The sequence below is a fragment of the Oncorhynchus mykiss genome, chromosome 6 (assembly GCF_057628025.1).
Source record: "Oncorhynchus mykiss isolate SJ-2025 chromosome 6, ASM5762802v1, whole genome shotgun sequence".
Taxonomy (NCBI): Eukaryota; Metazoa; Chordata; class Actinopteri; order Salmoniformes; family Salmonidae; genus Oncorhynchus; species Oncorhynchus mykiss.
The window spans coordinates 7,523,054-7,542,553 of NC_143027.1; the positions used below are offsets into that span (position 1 = coordinate 7,523,054).

At 44.6% G+C, this 19,500-nt stretch overlaps 1 protein-coding gene across 1 annotated transcript in view; it reads left to right on the forward strand.

The window, feature by feature from the left end:
* LOC110525208 (putative phospholipid-transporting ATPase IM) overlaps window positions 1-19,500 on the forward strand; it is a 61,769-nt gene that overhangs the window by 40,912 nt on the left and 1,357 nt on the right. The window contains exons 16-28 of the mRNA XM_090236931.1: window positions 1,698-1,886; window positions 2,029-2,144; window positions 2,706-2,870; window positions 3,371-3,482; window positions 9,098-9,203; window positions 9,934-10,075; window positions 10,790-10,973; window positions 12,495-12,586; window positions 12,764-12,895; window positions 15,470-15,553; window positions 15,883-16,128; window positions 16,965-17,103; window positions 19,247-19,377. Of these exons, the coding sequence (XP_090093057.1) occupies window positions 1,698-1,886; window positions 2,029-2,144; window positions 2,706-2,870; window positions 3,371-3,482; window positions 9,098-9,203; window positions 9,934-10,075; window positions 10,790-10,973; window positions 12,495-12,586; window positions 12,764-12,895; window positions 15,470-15,553; window positions 15,883-16,128; window positions 16,965-17,103; window positions 19,247-19,377 (1,838 nt within the window). The remainder of the gene's footprint in view (window positions 1-1,697; window positions 1,887-2,028; window positions 2,145-2,705; window positions 2,871-3,370; window positions 3,483-9,097; window positions 9,204-9,933; window positions 10,076-10,789; window positions 10,974-12,494; window positions 12,587-12,763; window positions 12,896-15,469; window positions 15,554-15,882; window positions 16,129-16,964; window positions 17,104-19,246; window positions 19,378-19,500) is intronic.

A 19,500-nucleotide genomic window follows, 5' to 3' on the forward strand; every position in this document is an offset into this window, starting at 1 on the left:
GGGAAGACTGAATCTGCAATAGGTAAGCAGCTTGGTTTGAAGAAATCAACTGTGAGAGCAATTATTAGGAAATGGAAGACATACAAGACCTCTCATAATCTCCCTCGATCTGGGGTTCCACGCAAGATCTCACCCCGTGGGGTCAAAATGACCACAAGAATGGTGAGCAAAAATCCCAGAACCGCACGGGGGACCTAGTGAATGACCTGCAGAGAGCTGGGACCAAAGTAACAAAGCCTACCATCAGTAACACACTACGCCGCCAGGGACTCAAATCCTGCAGTGCCAGACGTGTCCCCCTGCTTAAGCCAGTACATGTCCAGGCCCGTCTGAAGTTTGCTAGAGAGCATTTGGATGATCTAGAAGAAGATTGTGAGAATGTCATATGGTCAGATGAAACCAAAATATAACTTTTCTGTAAAAACTCAACTGAGTTGCATCCAAAGAACACCATACCTACTGTGAAGCATGGGGGTGGAAACATCATGCTTTGGGGCTGTTTTTCTGCAAAGGGACCAGGATGACTGATCCATGTAAAGGAAAGAATGAATGGGGCCATGTATCGTGAGATTTTGAGTGAAAACCTCCTTCCATCAGCAAGGGCATTGAAGATGAAACGCAGCTGGGTCTTTCAGCATGACAATGATCCCAAACACACCGCCTGGGCAACGAAAGAGTGGCTTCGTAAGAAGCATTTCAAGGTCCTGGAGTGGCCTAGCCAGTCTCCAGATCTCAACCCCATAGAAAATCTTTGGAGGGAGTTGAAAGTCCGTGTTGCCCAGCAACAGCCCCAAAAACATCACTGCTCTAGAGGAGATCTGCATGGAGGAATGGGCCAAAATAGTGTGTGAAACAGTGTGTGAAAACCTTGTGAAGACTTACAGAAAACATTTGACCTCTGTCATTGCCAACAAAGGGTATATAACAAAGTATTGAGATAAACTTTTGTTATTGATTTTCCACCATAATTTGCAAATAAATTCATTAAAAATCCTACAATGTGATTTTCTGTATTTTTTTTTCTCATTTTGTCTGTCATAGTTGAAGTGTACCTATGATGAAAATTACAGGCCTCTCTCATCTTTTTAAGTGGGAGAACTTGCACAATTGGTGGCTGACTAAATACTTTTTTGCCCCACTGTATGTTTATGTGACCAATAAAATGATTTGGATTTGCTCAACTCCTGTTTCCTCTCTCGCCGCCTTTGGAAAAAGGTCAAAGGTCATCGAGGAGCGGCGGTGAGGAGAGGGAACGTGGACGAAAATGCGCTTGTATGAAACGATACACTCACGTGTCATCAGGCATATTACCTTTACATTAAATGGGTTACATGATGAAGTTAGTTGATGAAGTTAGTTGATGAAGTTAGTTGTTTTATAGATGAGAAAATAAATAGCATTTAGTTTTTTTCTCCTCTGATAAAACAAAAGCTGATTGAAATTTCTTCCACTAAGGAACTCTGGTATGAGTCACATGATCCTCAATGAAAAGTGGCTATCAAGGTGGCAAGAACACTGTTCCATTCGCCCACTAACAAATTGACATCTCCTTGAGCACTCGACCACTTATCAGTATCTGGGTCACAGAGCAGAGAGGATGTAGAGATAGAGAGAAAACTACACCCACTTACTCACTTAAGTGACCCACTTACCCACTTACTCTAACAACAGGAAACAACTTCACTCCCTCTGTACAGGTGAGCTGCTGTACCAGGCCCAGTCCCCTGACGAGGGTGCCTTGGTAACCGCTGCACGCAATTTTGGCTTTGTGTTCCGCTCTCGCACGCCAGAGAGCGTCACCATCGTAGAGATGGGAGAACAACACAGTTACGAACTCCTCGCCATCCTTGACTTCAACAACGTCCGCAAGAGGATGTCCGTCATTGGTAAACAGCACTCTGGAAACACGTTTCATGGGAGATTTAAGTTCCTTGCTGCTCATTGTAAGATGTCTATGCAAACATAATTCTTACTATGTTGTGTGTGTGTGTGTGTGCGTGTGCGTGCATGCGTGCGTGTGTGCGACAGTACGGAGCCCAGAGGGGAAGCTGTGTTTATACTGTAAAGGAGCAGACACCATGGTCTATGAGAGGCTGGACCAGTCCTGTACCAAGCTGATGGATGTCACCACTGAACACCTCAATGTAAAAGTGTGTGTGTGTGTCAGAGGAGGCTGGTCAGGATGGAACACATGGAAACATTGATTCTGTTCCAACCATGACATTGAGCCCCTCCTCTTATAGCGCCTCCCACCAGCCTCCTCTGGTGTGTGTGTGTGTGTGTGTGTGTGTGTGTGTGTGTGTGTGTGTGTGTGTGCATCTGCATGTGGGTCTGTGTAGGAGAGAGGGGGGAGACAGAGAGAGGGGGGAGACAGAGAGAGGGGGAGACAGAGAGAGGGGGAAACAGAGGGAGGGGGAGACAGAGAGAGGGGCAGACAGAGGGAGGGGCAGACAGAGAGAGGGGGAGACAGAGAGGGGGAGACAGAGGGAGGGGGAGACAGAGAGCGGTGGAGACAGAGAGAGGGGGGAGACAGAGAGGAGGGGAGACAGAGAGGGGGAGACAGAGAGAGGAAGAGCGAGAGAGAGAGTCTGAGTGTGTCTGCCTCTCTCTTCCTCCCTGTACTTCTGTGAAAGAGTGGCTCAATAAATATAAAACCATCCCAAATCACGTTGTATATAAATTGTGTGTGTGTTCTGTCCCTACAGGAGTTTGCCGGTGAGGGCCTGCGGACCCTAGCTCTAGCCTATAAGGACCTGGATGAGAAATACTTCAGCAGCTGGAAACAGCGCCACCATGAGGCCAGCACAGCCCTGGAGGACAGGGAGGACAAACTAGACCTGCTCTATGAGGAGATAGAGAAAGACCTGATGGTAGGAAGGAGTTAAACACTTAAACCAGGATCAGATGAACGTCTACAGACAAAGACTGGGTGATACAGTATGTCTTAAAGTGAAGGTAGCCCGGTTGAAAATTAAATCCAGTGAAAATTATAAACAAACTTCCCAATAAAAAGTTCCTGCTTAATTTCATGTTTTAACAGTAAATTACCTCTGAACCAGGGTCAGTTTAGCTTTGGCAGGTTAAAGATATGAAAAGACCTAATGGTATGTCCTGAACACTGAACCAGGGTCAGTTTAGCTTCAACAAATTACAGATATGAAAAGACCTAATGGTATGTCCTGAACACTGAACCAGGGGCCGTTTTAGCTCTTACAGATAGAGAAAGGATTGTAATTACGTGTGTGTGTGTGTGTGTGTGTGTGTGTGCGTGCGTGCGCGTGCGTGTGTGTGTGTGTGTGTGTGTGCGTGCGTGCGTGCGTGCGCGTGTGCGTGCATGCGTGTGTGCGTGCGTGTGTGTGTGTGTGTGTAGTTGCTGGGAGCTACAGCCATAGAGGATAAGCTCCAGGATGGTGTGCCACAGACCATCGAGCAGCTCGCCAAAGCTGACATCAAGATCTGGGTGCTCACCGGAGACAAACAGGGTTAGTCAACAAGCAACATACTCTCAGCTATCTGCCTCACATATAACAGAATAATAATAGGTTTTCCCAGAGAGTTCTAGAAAAATAACTTGCGTGAGAAATTGCTCTTTGCAAAGAAGCAAATTCATTTTTATTTCATTTACAATTTTAATTGAAAATAATCCAATCAAATCAAATGTATTTATATAGCCCTTCGTACATCAGCTGATATCTCAAAGTGCTGTACAGAAACCCAGCCTGAAACCCCAAACAGCAAGCAATGCAGGTGTAGAAGCACGGTGGCTAGGAAAAACTCCCTAGAATAATACCAGTAAGGTACCTAATTGTTACCCAGATTTGATGTTAAGCTCAAATGGCTGCATTGGATATTTAAAGGGTTGGTAAAATAAAAATAAAAATGTTATCTTATTTTGGACAACGATGTTGTTGTTTATTCCAAACCATCAAGGTATTTAAGCCACGTCTATCTCTATGTCTAACCCAGAGGAGGTTGGTGGGATGGGGCTACAGGAGGTTGGTGGGATGGGGCTACAGGAGGCTGGTGGGATGGGGCTACAGGAGGTTGGTGGGATGGGGCTACAGGAGGTTGGTGGGATGGGGCTACAGGAGGTTGGTGGGATGGGGCTACAGGAGGTTGGTGGGATAGGGCTACAGGAGGCTGGTGGGATGGGGCTACAGGAGGCTGGTGGGATGGGGCTACAGGAGGCTGGTGGGATGGGGCTACAGGAGGTTGGTGGGATAGGGCTACAGGAGGTTGGTGGGATAGGGCTACAGGAGGCTGGTGGGATGGGGCTACAGGAGGCTGGTGGGATAGGGCTACAGGAGGCTGGTGGGATGGGGCTACAGGAGGCTGGTGGGATGGGGCTACAGGAGGCTGGTGGGATGGGGCTACAGGAGGCTGGTGGGATGGGGCTACAGGAGGACGGGCTCATTGTGACGGTTGGAATGTAATTCATGTAAAGCAGTGGAGGTTGCTGAGGGGAGGACGAATCATAATATTGGTCAAAATGGAGTGAATGAAACGGTATCATACGCATGTTTTCATGTTTGATTCCATTCACTCCATTCCATTCACTCCATTCCATTCACTCCATTCCAATCACTCCATTCCATTCACTCCATTCCATTCACTCCATTCACTCCATTCCATTCACTCCCTTCCATTCACTCCATTCACTCCATTCCATTCACTCCATTCCATTCACTCCATTCCATCATTCACTCCATTCCATTCACTCCATTCCATTCACTCCATTCCATTCACTCCATTCCATTCACTCCCTTCCATTCACTCCATTCCATTCACTCCATTCACTCCATTCACTCCATTCCATTCACTCCATTCCATTCACTCCATTCCATTCACTCCATTCCATTCACTCCCTTCCATTCACTCCCTTCCATTCACTCCATTCCATTCACTCCCTTCCATTCAATCCATTCCATTCACTCCATTCCATTCACTCCATTCACTCCATTCCATTCACTCCCTTCCATTCACTCCATTCACTCCATTCCATTCACTCCATTCCATTCACTCCATTCCATCATTCACTCCATTCCATTCACTCCATTCCATTCACTCCATTCCATTCACTCCATTCCATTCACTCCCTTCCATTCACTCCATTCCATTCACTCCATTCACTCCATTCACTCCATTCCATTCACTCCATTCCATTCACTCCATTCCATTCACTCCATTCCATTCACTCCATTCCATTCACTCCATTCACTCCATTCCATTCACTGCATTCCAATCACTCCCTTCCATTCACTCCATTCACTCCATTCCAATCACTCCATTCACTCCATTCCATTCACTCCCTTCCATTCACTCCATTCACTCCATTCCAATCACTCCATTCACTCCATTCCATTTACTCCATTCCAATCACTCCATTCACTCCATTCCATTCACTCCATTCCATTCACTCCATTCACTCCATTCCATTCACTCCATTCCATTCACTCCATTCCATTCACTCCATTCACTCCATTCCATTCACTCCATTCCATTCACTCCATTCACTCCATTCCATTCAGTCCTTTCCATTCACTCCATTCCATTCACTCCCTTCCATTCACTCCCTTCCATTCACTCCCTTCCATTCACTCCCTTCCATTCACTCCATTCCATTCACTCCATTCCATTCACTCCCTTCCATTCACTCCATTCCATTCACTCCATTCCATTCACTCCATTCACTCCATTCCATTCACTGCATTCCAATCACTCCATTCCATTCACTCCATTCACTCCATTCCATTCACTCCCTTCCATTCACTCCATTCCATTCACTCCATTCCATTCACTCCCTTCCATTCACTCCCTTCCATTCACTCCATTCCATTCACTCCCTTCCATTCAATCCATTCCATTCACTCCATTCACTCCATTCCATTCAGTCCATTCCATTCACTCCATTCGAATCACTCCATTCCATTCACTCCATTCCATTCACTCCATTCCATTCACTCCATTCACTCCATTCCAATCACTCCATTCCATTCACTCCATTCCATTCACACCCTTCCATTCACTCCACTCCATTCACTCCATTCCATTCACTCCATTCCAATCACACCATTCCATTCACTCTCTTCCATTCACTCCATTCCATTCACTCCATTCCAATCACTCCATTCCAATCACTCCATTCCAATCACTCCATTCCAATCACTCCATTCCATTCACACCATTCCATTCACTCCATTCCATTCACTCCATTCCATTCACTCCATTCCATTCACTCCATTCCATTCACTCCATTCTCTCCATTCCATTCACTCCCTTCCATTCACTCCATTCCATTCCATTCACTCCATTCCATTCCATTCACTCCATTCCACTCACTTCATTCCATTCCATTCACTCCATTCCATTCCATTCACTCCATTCCATTCACTCCATTCCATTCCATTCACTCCATTCCATTCACTCCATTCCATTCACTCCATTCCATTCACACCATTCCAATCACTCCATTCCATTCACTCCCTTCCATTCACTCCATTCCATTCACTCCATTCCATTCCATTCACTCCATTCCATTCACTCCATTCCATTCCATTCACTCCATTCCATTCACTCCATTCCATTCACTCCATTCCATTCACACCATTCCATTCACACCATTCCAATCACTCCATTCCATTCACTCCATTCCATTCACTCCATTCCATTCACTCCATTCCATTCACTCCCTTCCATTCACTCCATTCCATTCACACCATTCCAATCACTCCATTCCATTCACTCCATTCCATTCACTCCATTCCATTCACTCCATTCCATTCACTCCATTCACTCCATTCCATTCACTCCCTTCCATTCACTCCATTCACTCCATTCCATTCACTCCATTCCATTCACTCCATTCCATCATTCACTCCATTCCATCATTCACTCCATTCCATTCACTCCATTCCATTCACTCCATTCCATTCACTCCATTCCATTCACTCCCTTCCATTCACTCCATTCCATTCACTCCATTCCATTCACTCCCTTCCATTCACTCCCTTCCATTCACTCCATTTCATTCACTCCATTCCATTCACTCCATTCACTCCATTCCATTCACTCCATTCCATTCACTCCATTCCATTCACTCCATTCACTCCATTCCATTCACTCCATTCCATTCACTCCATTCCATTCACTCCATTCCATTCACTCCATTCCATTCACTGCATTCCAATCACTCCCTTCCATTCACTCCACTCCATTCCATTCACTCCCTTCCATTCACTCCATTCACTCCATTCCAATCACTCCATTCACTCCATTCCATTCACTCCATTCCAATCACTCCATTCACTCCATTCCATTCACTCCATTCCATTCACTCCATTCACTCCATTCCATTCACTCCATTCCATTCACTCCATTCCATTCACTCCATTCACTCCATTCCATTCACTGCATTCCAATCACTCCATTCACTCCATTCCATTCACTCCTTTCCATTCACTCCATTCCATTCACTCCCTTCCATTCACTCCCTTCCATTCACTCCCTTCCATTCACTCCATTCCATTCACTCCATTCCATTCACTCCCTTCCATTCACTCCATTCCATTCACTCCATTCCATTCACTCCATTCACTCCATTCCATTCACTGCATTCCAATCACTCCATTCCATTCACTCCATTCACTCCATTCCATTCACTCCCTTCCATTCACTCCATTCCATTCACTCCATTCCATTCACTCCCTTCCATTCACTCCCTTCCATTCACTCCATTCCATTCACTCCCTTCCATTCAATCCATTCCATTCACTCCATTCACTCCATTCCATTCACTCCATTCCATTCACTCCATTCGAATCACTCCATTCCATTCACTCCATTCCATTCACTCCATTCCATTCACTCCATTCACTCCATTCCAATCACTCCATTCCATTCACACCCTTCCATTCACTCCACTCCATTCACTCCATTCCATTCACTCCATTCCAATCACACCATTCCATTCACTCTCTTCCATTCACTCCATTCCATTCACTCCATTCCAATCACTCCATTCCAATCACTCCATTCCAATCACTCCATTCCAATCACTCCATTCCATTCACTCCATTCCAATCACACCATTCCATTCACTCCATTCCATTCACTCCATTCCATTCACTCCATTCCAATCACTCCATTCCATTCACTCCATTCCATTCACTCCCTTCCATTCACTCCATTCCATTCCATTCACTCCATTCCATTCCATTCACTCCATTCCATTCACTCCATTCCATTCCATTCACTCCATTCCATTCACTCCATTCCATTCACTCCATTCCATTCACTCCATTCCATTCACTCCATTCCATTCACTCCATTCCATTCCATTCACTCCATTCCATTCACTCCATTCCATTCACTCCATTCCCTTCCATTCACTCCATTCCATTCACTCCATTCCATTCACTCCATTCCATTCACACCATTCCATTCACACCATTCCAATCACTCCATTCCATTCACTCCATTCCATTCACTCCATTCCATTCACTCCCTTCCATTCACTCCCTTCCATTCACTCCATTCCATTCACACCATTCCATTCACTCCATTCCATTTACACCATTCCAATCACTCCATTCCATTCACTCCATTCCATTCACTCCATTCCATTCACTCCATTCCATTCACTCCATTCACTCCATTCCATTCACTCCATTCCATTCACTCCATTCACTCCATTCACTCCATTCCATTCACACCATTCCAATCACTCCATTCCATTCACTCCATTCCATTCACTCCATTACATTCACACCATTCCATTCACACCATTACATTCACTCCATTCCAATCCCGCTGTTCCTTGAGGTGTATTTGTACTTTTTTTTTTGTAACTGATTCTACTGCTTCTACTGGCTCTATGTAGTACTGTGCCCCTCCCGTAGTCTGTTCTGGACTTGGGGATTGTGAAGAGACCTCCGGTGGCATGTATTTGATACCATTCTACTCATTCAGCTCCAGCCATTACCACGAGCCCGTCCTCCCCAATTAGGGTGCCACCAACCTCCTTTGATGTGTAGGACCATATGTCCACATCACTGTGTCTGTCTCCAACTATCATATTGTGTGTTTTTGTCATTGACAGAGACGGCGGAGAACATTGGCTACTCCTGCAACATGCTACGAGAGGAGATGAACGACATCTTCATCGTGTCGGCCAACAACTCAGACGATGTCAGACAGGAACTGAGGTCAGAGGATTTGACATCATATCCCTGCTGCCTCAATACTAACACCATTTGTCCAGGGTTTAGTACCTACCCAGCACCAATACACCTAATTCAACTTATAATGGCCTTTAAATGGAGACTGATTAGTTGACCGGTTGAAAAGTGGGATTGGAACAATGCCTGTCATTGATGCTGTTCTTCAGAACCAGCATAGACCATCACATCTCATCCCATCCCAGGTTGAAACATCCCATCACAGGTTGATAACATCTCATCCCAGGTTGATAACATCCCATCCCAGGTTGATAACATCTCATCCCAGGTTGATAACATCCCATCCCAGGTTGAAAACATCCCATCCCATCCCAGGTTGATAACATCCCATCCCAGGTTGATAACATCTCATCCCAGGTTGATAACATCTCATCCCAGGTTGATAACATCCCATCCCAGGTTGAAAACATCCCATCCCATCCCAGGTTGATAACATCCCATCCCATCCCAGGTTGATAACATCCCATCTCATCCCAGGGCGATAATATCTCATCCCAGGTTGATAACATCCCATCCCAGGGTGATAACATCCCAGGGTGATAACATCCCAGGTTGATAACATCCCATCCCAGGTTGAAAACATCCAATCCCAGGTTGATAACATCACATCCCAGGTTGATAACATCCCGTCCCAGGTTGATAACATAGACATGGTGGAATAGAATGAGATGAGAGGATTTGTTTTGTATTGAACCAGGAATGCATGGAGCACCATGAAACCAGGTGCAGAGGAGGAGGCCAACTTCATGCCAGAGAGGACGCTGGGTAACAAGCCAAAGGTGGTCAGGGACGAGGAGGCGAACGGGGAGTACGGCCTGGTCATCAACGGACACAGTCTGGTGAGACACTACAGTCCTATTTACTGTAGTCTGGTGAGACACTACAGTCCTATTTACTGTAAATCAGTCTGGTGAGACACTACAGTCCTATTTACTGTAAATCAGTCTGGTGAGACACTACAGTCCTATTTACTGTAAATCAGTCTGGTGAGACACTACAGTCATATTTACTGTAAATCAGTCTGATGAGACACCACAGTCCTATTTACTGTAGCCTGGTGAGACACTACAGTCCTATTTACTGTAAATCAGTCTGGTGAGACAATACAGTCCTATTTACTGTAGTCTGGTGAGACACTACAGTCCTATTTACTGTAAATCAGTCTGGTGAGACACTACCGTCCCATTTACTGTAAATCAGTCTGGTGAGACACTACAGTCCTATTTACTGTAAATCAGTCTGGTGAGACACTACAGTCCTATTTACTGTAAATCAGTCTGGTGAGACACTACCGTCCTATTTACTGTAAATCAGTCTGGTGAGACACTACCGTCCCATTTACTGTAAATCTTGCACTAACATGAGCCCTGATTCCTTATCGTGTCAAATATCTGATTGTGCCCATATTTTAGACAGATAAGACACATGGTAAAAGGATTAGATACATTTTAGACATGTGAACTGATTCTGATCCGTTTAATGGGATCTGAACATCCATATTTGATCTGTTACCATTAGATTCTACTCTACCCTCTCTCTCCCTCCCCCATCAGGCCTATGCCCTAGAGCGTAGCATGGAGCTGCTGTTCCTACGCACAGCCTGTCTGTGTAAGACAGTGATCTGCTGCAGAGTGACTCCACTACAGAAAGCCCAGGTGGTTGAGCTGGTCAAGAAATACAAACAGGCCGTCACTCTGGCCATAGGAGACGGGGCCAACGACGTCAGCATGATTAAAGGTAACTTAGAATATACTGTCAAAAATGGCACCCTAATCACCTAAATAGTGCACTGCTTTTGACCAGGGTCCATATAGGAGCACCCTTTGACTGCAGATCTAGGGTCAGATAACTACACCAGTCAAATAGAGTTAGGGAAACACAGACTCTGTGTGATAATGCTGTGGAGAGAAAAGTTGTGAACTTGAGCTTAACCCTCTGAGCCCAATGGTCCCTGAACAATATGCTTACCTTCTCTCTCCAAATCAAATCAAATCAAATTTATTTATATAGCCCTTCGTACATCAGCTGATATCTCAAAGTGCTGTACAGAAACCCAGCCTAAAACCCCAAACAGCAAGCAATGCAGGTGTAGAAGCACGGTGGCTAGGAAAAACTCCCTAGAAAGGCCAAAACCTAGGAAGAAACCTAGAGAGGAACCAGGCTATGTGGGGTGGCCAGTCCTCTTCTGGCTGTGCCGGGTGGAGATTATATCAGAACATGGCCAAGATGTTCAAATGTTCATAAATGACCAGCATGGTCGAATAATAATAAGGCAGAACAGTTGAAACTGGGGCAGCAGCACGGCCAGGTGGACTGGGGACAGCAAGGAGTCATCATGTCAGGTAGTCCTGGGGCATGGTCCTACGCACACTTAGATTCACACAGGACACCGAATAGGACAGGAGAGGTACTCCAGATATAACAAACTGACCCTAGCCCCCCGACACAAACTACTGCAGCATAAATACTGGAGGCTGAGACAGGAGGGGTCAGGAGACACTGTGGCCCCATCCGAGGACACCCCCGGACAGGGCCAAACAGGAAGGATATAACCCCACCCACTTTGCCAAAGCACAGCCCCCACACCACTAGAGGGATATCTTCAACCACCAACTTACCATCCTGAGACAAGGCTGAGTATAGCCCACAAAGACCTCCGCCACGGCACAACCCAAGTTGATTCACATCAGTGAATCAACCCTCTCTCCATCCTCTACCCCCCCTCCCCTCTCTCCCTCCCCCCTCTTTCTTCCCCTCTCTTTCCCTCTCCTCCCCTCTCCTCCCCTCTCTCCCTCCCCACTCTTTCCTCCCCTCTCTTTCCCTCTCCTCCCCACTCTCTCTCCAGCTGCTCATATAGGTGTAGGTATAAGCCTCTCCTCCCCACTCTCTCTCCAGCTGCTCATATAGTTGTAGGTATAAGCCTCTCCTCCCCTCTCCTCCCCTCTCCTCCCCACTCTCTCTCCAGCTGCTCATATAGGTGTAGGTATAAGCCTCTCCTCCTCTCTCTCTCCAGCTGCTCATATAGGTGTAGGTATAAGCCTCTCCTCCCCACTCTCTCTCCAGCTGCTCATATAGGTGTAGGTATAAGCCTCTCCTTCTCTCTCTCTCCAGCTGCTCATATAGGTGTAGGTATAAGCCTCTCCTCCCCTCTCTCCCTCCCCCCTCTTTCCTCCCCTCTCTTTCCCTCTCCTCCCCTCTCTCTCTCCAGCTGCTCATATAGGTGTAGGTATAAGCCTCTCCTCCCCTCTCTCTCTCCAGCTGCTCATATAGGTGTAGGTATAAGCGGTCAGGAGGGGATGCAGGCGGTCCTGTCCTCAGACTACTCCTTTGCTCAGTTCTGCTTCCTAGAGGTAAGAGGACCACTGACACACCAGTGACGTTTTTTAAATCACAATGCAAAACCCACATTTTTAAACTTCTGATTTTTATCAGTGGTTTATCGGTCTAATAGTCTGTTGTTGTTTGTACAATTTAAAATAAAGTTTTTTTTTTGTTTTTTTTTTGTTTTTTTTTCATGGAATTGACAGCGCCTCCTCCTGGTCCACGGTCGCTGGTCCTACCTGAGGATGTGTAAGTTCCTGCGCTACTTCTTCTACAAGAACTTCACCTTTACCTTCGTCCACTTCTGGTACGCCTTCTTCTGCGGATTCTCAGCACAGGTACGACAGAAAAAAAGAGGGGGGAGAGAGAGGGGAGGGAGAGAGAGAGGGGGGAGAAGAGGGGAGGGAGAGAGAGAGGGGGGAGAAGAGGGGAGGGAGAGAGAGAGGGGGGAGAAGAGGGGAGGGAGAGAGAGCGGGGGGAGAAGAGGGGAGGGAGAGAGAGAGGGGGGAGACTTCTATTTCTACTTCTACTTCTATTTCTTTAAAGCCCTGTGCAGTCATTACATTTTTAAATCATCGTTGTATGTCTAATAAATCACTGTGCGTGTTTATTTCATGAAAATAACTCCAAATATATGTTTAAGAATTTATTTCCCTGAGCCTCCTTTTGCCATTGAACTGCTGTCTGGTCATGTGGGCGTGTTGATACAAATGCTTATTTATTTACATACACTGCCCTGATTGGCAGATAGAATCATCTTGACTCTACAGAGCCTACCCCGCTTACCCCTTCAAAGTAGGAGGATACATATGCAAATAAAAGATGACTGGTCATTGGTTAGAATAATCCCATCAGATTGTGATGGCATGCTGTCAGACAAGAACAACAACAAAAAAAAGTTATATTAAAAAAAGGCACTGTGTATCGCAGTGTTGCGGCGTCACTAAAGCCTGGGGTTCGATCCCAGGCTGAGTAATTACCGGCCGTGACTGGGAGTCCCAGTCACCAGCGTCATCCAATCCGGATGAGGGTTTGGCTGAGGGGGGGCTTTTCTTGGCTCATCTAGCGACTCCTTGTGGCGGGCCGGACGCCTGCAAGCTGATGTCGGTCGCCAGTTGAACGGTGTCTCCTCCAACACATCGGTGTGGCTAGCTTCCAGGTTAAGCGAGTGGGTGTTAACCTTTCTAGCGCTCGACAACATTCCGCTGAAAAGGCAGCGTGCGAAATTCAAAAATATTTTTTAGAAATATGTAACTTTCACACATTAACAAGTTCAATACAGCAAATGAAAGATAAACATATTGTTAATCTACCCATCGTGTCCGATTTCAAAAATGCTTTACAGCGAAAGCACAACATATTATGTTAGGTCATAGCCAAGTCGAAAAAACACACAGCCGTTTTTCCAGCCAAAGATAGGAGTCACAAAAAGCAGAAATATAGATCAAATGAATCACTAACCTTTGATGATCTTCATCAGATGACACTCATAGGACATCATGTTGCACAATACATGTATGTTTTGTTCTATAATGTGCATATTTATATCCAAAAATCTCAGTTCACATTGGCGAGTTACGTGCAGTAATGTTTTGATTCCAAAACATCTGGTGATTTTGCAGAAATACTCATAATAAACATTGACAAAAGATACTAGTGTTGTTCACGGAATTAAAGATAGACATCTCCTTAATGCAACCGCTGTGTCAGATTTTTTAAAAACTTTACAGAAAAAGCATCATCTGAGAACGGCGCTCAGAACCCGAAACAGCCAGAGGAATATCCGACATTTTGGAATCAACAAAGTTAGAAACAACACCATAAATATTCACTTACCTTTGATGATCTTCGTCAGAAGGCACTCCCAGGAATCCCAGTTCGACAATAAATGACTAATTTGTTCCATAAAGTTCCATCATTTATGTCCAAATAGCCACTTGTTGTTAGCGTGTTCAGCCCAGTAATCCCTCTTCATGAGGCGTGAGCATTTCATTCAGACAAAAACCCGAAAGGTTCCATTACAGTCCTTTAGAAACATGTCAAACGATGTATGGAATCAATCGTTAGGATGTTTTTAACATAAAACATCAATAAGGTTCCAACCAAAGTATTCCTTTGTCTTCAGAAAGGCACTGGAACGAGAGGTAACTCTGTCGGGAGCGCGTGTCATGAGACCGAGGCACTATGCCAGACCACTGACTCAAACAGGTCTCATGAGCCCCTCCTTTATAATCCTCATTCAAATTTCAAAAGACGGTTGACATATAGTGGAAGCCCTGGGAAGTGCAACCTCATCCATATCTTAATGTGTACTCGGTAGGCCAAGCTTTGAAAAACTACAAACCTCAGATGTCCCACTTCCTGGTTGGATTTTTCTCAGGTTTTCGCCTGCCATATGAGTTCTGTTATACTCACAGACATCATTCAAACAATTTTATAAACTTCAGAGTGTTTTCTATCCAATACTAATAACATGCATATATTAGCATCTGGGGACAGAGTAGGAGGCAGTTCACTCTGGGCACGCTATTCATCCAAAAGTGAAAATGCTGCCCCCTATCCCAAAAAGATTAAGAAGTGCATTTTGGTGGGTCATGTTTCGGAGGACGCATGAATCGACCTTCTCCTCTCCCGAGCCTGTTGGGACGATGCAGCGATGAGACAAGATCAAAATCACAAAATTGTGGAGAAAAATAATAAATAAATAAACTCTTACACTAAAAGGACATTATTAGCATTTATACCATTTCAGAGTGTTATTTCGACCTCGTAGTGTGGAAATCAATTATATATCTTTTTTTTTTTTACAGAAAATCACATTTTTGACTGCACTACCCCTTTAAAACAACTGTTCAGTATTTTCAGATGTATAAGGTTATTTGTCTCTGATGATCTGATTGTGTTTCTGCCAGACCGTGTATGACGAGTGGTTCATCACGTTGTATAACCTAGTCTACACAGCACTTCCTGTACTGGGTATGAGTCTGTTTGACCAGGTAAAACATGTGTGATGTCAATGTGTTTGCGTGAGTGCAGGAATTAATGTGTTCATGTGTGTGTGCAGGAATTCATGTGTTCATGTGTGTGTGTGTGTGGAGGAATTAACATGTTCATGTGTGTGTGTGGAGGAATTAACATGTTCATGTGTGTGTGCAGGAATTAATGTGTTCATGTGTGTGTGCAGGAATTCATGTGTTCATGTGTGTGTGTGCAGGAATTCATGTGTTCATGCAATATGCGTGTGCATTTCTTGTTTCTCCCACACATTTAGATTTGTGTAATTGAGAATATTTTTTCTACCTCACTGTCTCCCCCTGGTGTCCAGGATGTGAATGACATGTGGAGTTTCCAGCACCCCCAGCTGTACGTTCCAGGCCAGCTGAATCAGTACTTTAGCAAGACAGCCTTCTTTAAGTGTGCCCTCCACAGTGTCTACAGCTCTGTAGTGCTGTTCTTCATCCCCTACGCTGCCATGTACGACACGGTCCGAGACGACGGGCGAGACATTGCTGACTACCAGTCCTTCGCCCTGCTGGCACAGACCTGTCTGGTCATCACTGTCTGTATACAGGTACAGTACAATACATTAGAGTACAGTACAATATATTACATTACAGTACAATACAGTACAATGAATTACATTGCAACACATTACAATACATTACATTAAAAAACAATGTATTACAGTACAGTACAATACATTACATTACAGTACAATGTATTACAGTACAGTACAATGCCAACAGTACAGTACAATGTATTACAGTACAATACAATACATTAGAGTACAGTACAATATATTACATTACAGTACAATACAGTACAATGAATTACACATTACAGTAAAATACATCGCAGTACATTACAGTACAATACATTACAGTAAAAAAAAACATTACATTACAACACATTACAATACATTACAACACAGTACAATGTATTATATTACAGTACAATGTATTATATTACAGTACAATGTATTATATTACAGTACAATACATTACAGTACAATGCATTACAGTACAGTACAATACATTACAGTACAATGCATTACAGTACAATACATTACAGTACAATACATTGGGACCACAGTCAAGTACTGGGAAAAATGTAATCAATGTAAAATGGACCCAGATAAAAAAAAAAATCTTATTTCTTAACTTTGACTTGAGAAAGTTAGACTCTAATTTCTAAAAATAGGCATTTTGGCTGACTGAAACCCATTTTTTTTTAACCTTTATTTATCTAGGTAAGTCAGTTAAGAACAAATTCTTGTTTCACCTGCCCTGATTGAAAACGGTTAGACCATTGACATATCCGTGTGCCTGTCTGTCATTGGTTGTCAGTCTGTGTCCGTCTTTGTTCATCAGATGTATACCCCCCCCCCCCCCCCCCCTCTCCCTGTAGCTGTGTCTGGACATGTCTTACTGGACAGCGGTGAACCACTTATTTGTGTGGGGGAGTCTGGCCATGTACTTCACTGTCACCTTCACCATGTACAGCAACGGCACGTACCTCATCTTCCCTGCATCCTTCCCCTTCATCGGTGAACAGCGCCCTCACAACACACCACTGCACTACACAACACTACACACCACTACACTACACAACATACCACTACACTACACAACACTACACACCACTACACAACACACCACTACACTACACACCACTACACTACACAACACTACACAACACTATACTACACACCACACTACACACCACTACACTACACAACACACCACTACACTACACAACACACCACTACACTACACAACACTACACTACACAACACTACACTACACTACACAACACACCACTACACTACACAACACTACACTACACAACACTACACTACACTACACAACACACCACTACACTACACAACACACTACACTACACAACACTACACTACACAACACTACACTACACAAAACTACACAACACTACACTACACTACACTACACAAAACTACACTACACAACACTACACTACACTACACAAAACTATACTACACACCACTACACTACACAACACTACACTACACAACACACTACACTACACAACACTACACTACACAACACTACACTACACTACACAAAACTACACTACACAACACTACACTACACTACACAAAACTACACTACACACCACTACACTACACAACACTACACTACACAACACACTACACTACACAACACTACACTACACAACACTACACTACACTACACAAAACTACACTACACAACACTACACTACACTACACAAAACTACACTACACACCACTACACTACACAACACTACACTACACAACACACTACACTACACAACACTACACTACACAACACTACACTACACTACACAAAACTACACTACACAACACTACACTACACTACACAAAACTACACTACACAACACTACACAAAACTACACTACACAACACTACACTACACAAAACTACACTACACACCACTACACAACACTACACTACACAACACTACACACCACTACACTACACTACACACCACTACACTACACACCACTACACTACACAACACTACACTACACAACACTACACTACGCTACACAAAACTACACTACACACCACTACACTACACAACACTACACTACACAACACACCACTACACTACACACCACTACACTACACTACACAACACTACACTACACTACACAAAACTACACTACACAAAACTACACTACACAACACTACACTACACTACACAAAACTACACTACACACCACTACACTACACAACACACCACTACACTACACAACACACTACACGACACAACACAACACTACACTACACAACACTATACCACACCACACCACTACACTACACAACACACCACTACACTACACTACACACCACAACACTACACAACACTACACTACACAACACTACACTACACACCACTACACTACACTCCACTACACACCACACTACACTACACAACACACCACAACACACCACAACACTACACTACACAACACTACACTACACAACACTACACACTACACTACACTCCACTACACACCACACTACACTACACAACACACCACAACACACCACAACACTACACTACACAACACACCACAACACACCACTACACTACGCAACACTTCACTACACCACAATACACAACCCACCACACCATTACACTACACAACACAACACAACACTACACACCACACCACTACACTAAACAACACAACACAACACTACACACCACACCACTACACTAAACAACACACCACAACACACCACTACACTACAATACACAACCCACCACACCACTACACTACACAACACAACACAACACTACACACCACACCACTACACTACACAACACAACACTACACACCACACCACTACACTAAACAACACACCACAACACACCACTACACTAAACAACACAACACAACACTACACACCACACCACTGCACTAAACAACACACCACAACACACCACTACACTACAATACACAACCCACCACACCACTACACTACACAACACACCACTACACGTCACTTCAACACTATCTTGAGCCAGGTCAAACTCTAGACAGGGTGTGTGTGTGTGTGTGTGTGTGTGTGTGTGTGTGTGTGTGTGTGTGTGTGTGTGTGTGTGTGTGTGTGTGTGTGTGTGTCTGTCTCCCTGCATCAGGCACAGCCAGGAACTCCCTGAACCAGCCCAACGTGTGGCTGACCATCCTGCTCACCTCCATCCTCTGTGTACTTCCTGTGGTTGCCTACCGCTTCCTGTTAATACAGCTCCGCCCCACTATCAACGACAAGGTGGAACCATTGACCAATCACACGTTGTCTTCTAGGAACACTAACCAATCACACGCTGTCTTCTAGGAACACTGACCAATCACACGCTGTCTTCTTGGAACACTGACCAATCACACACAGGCT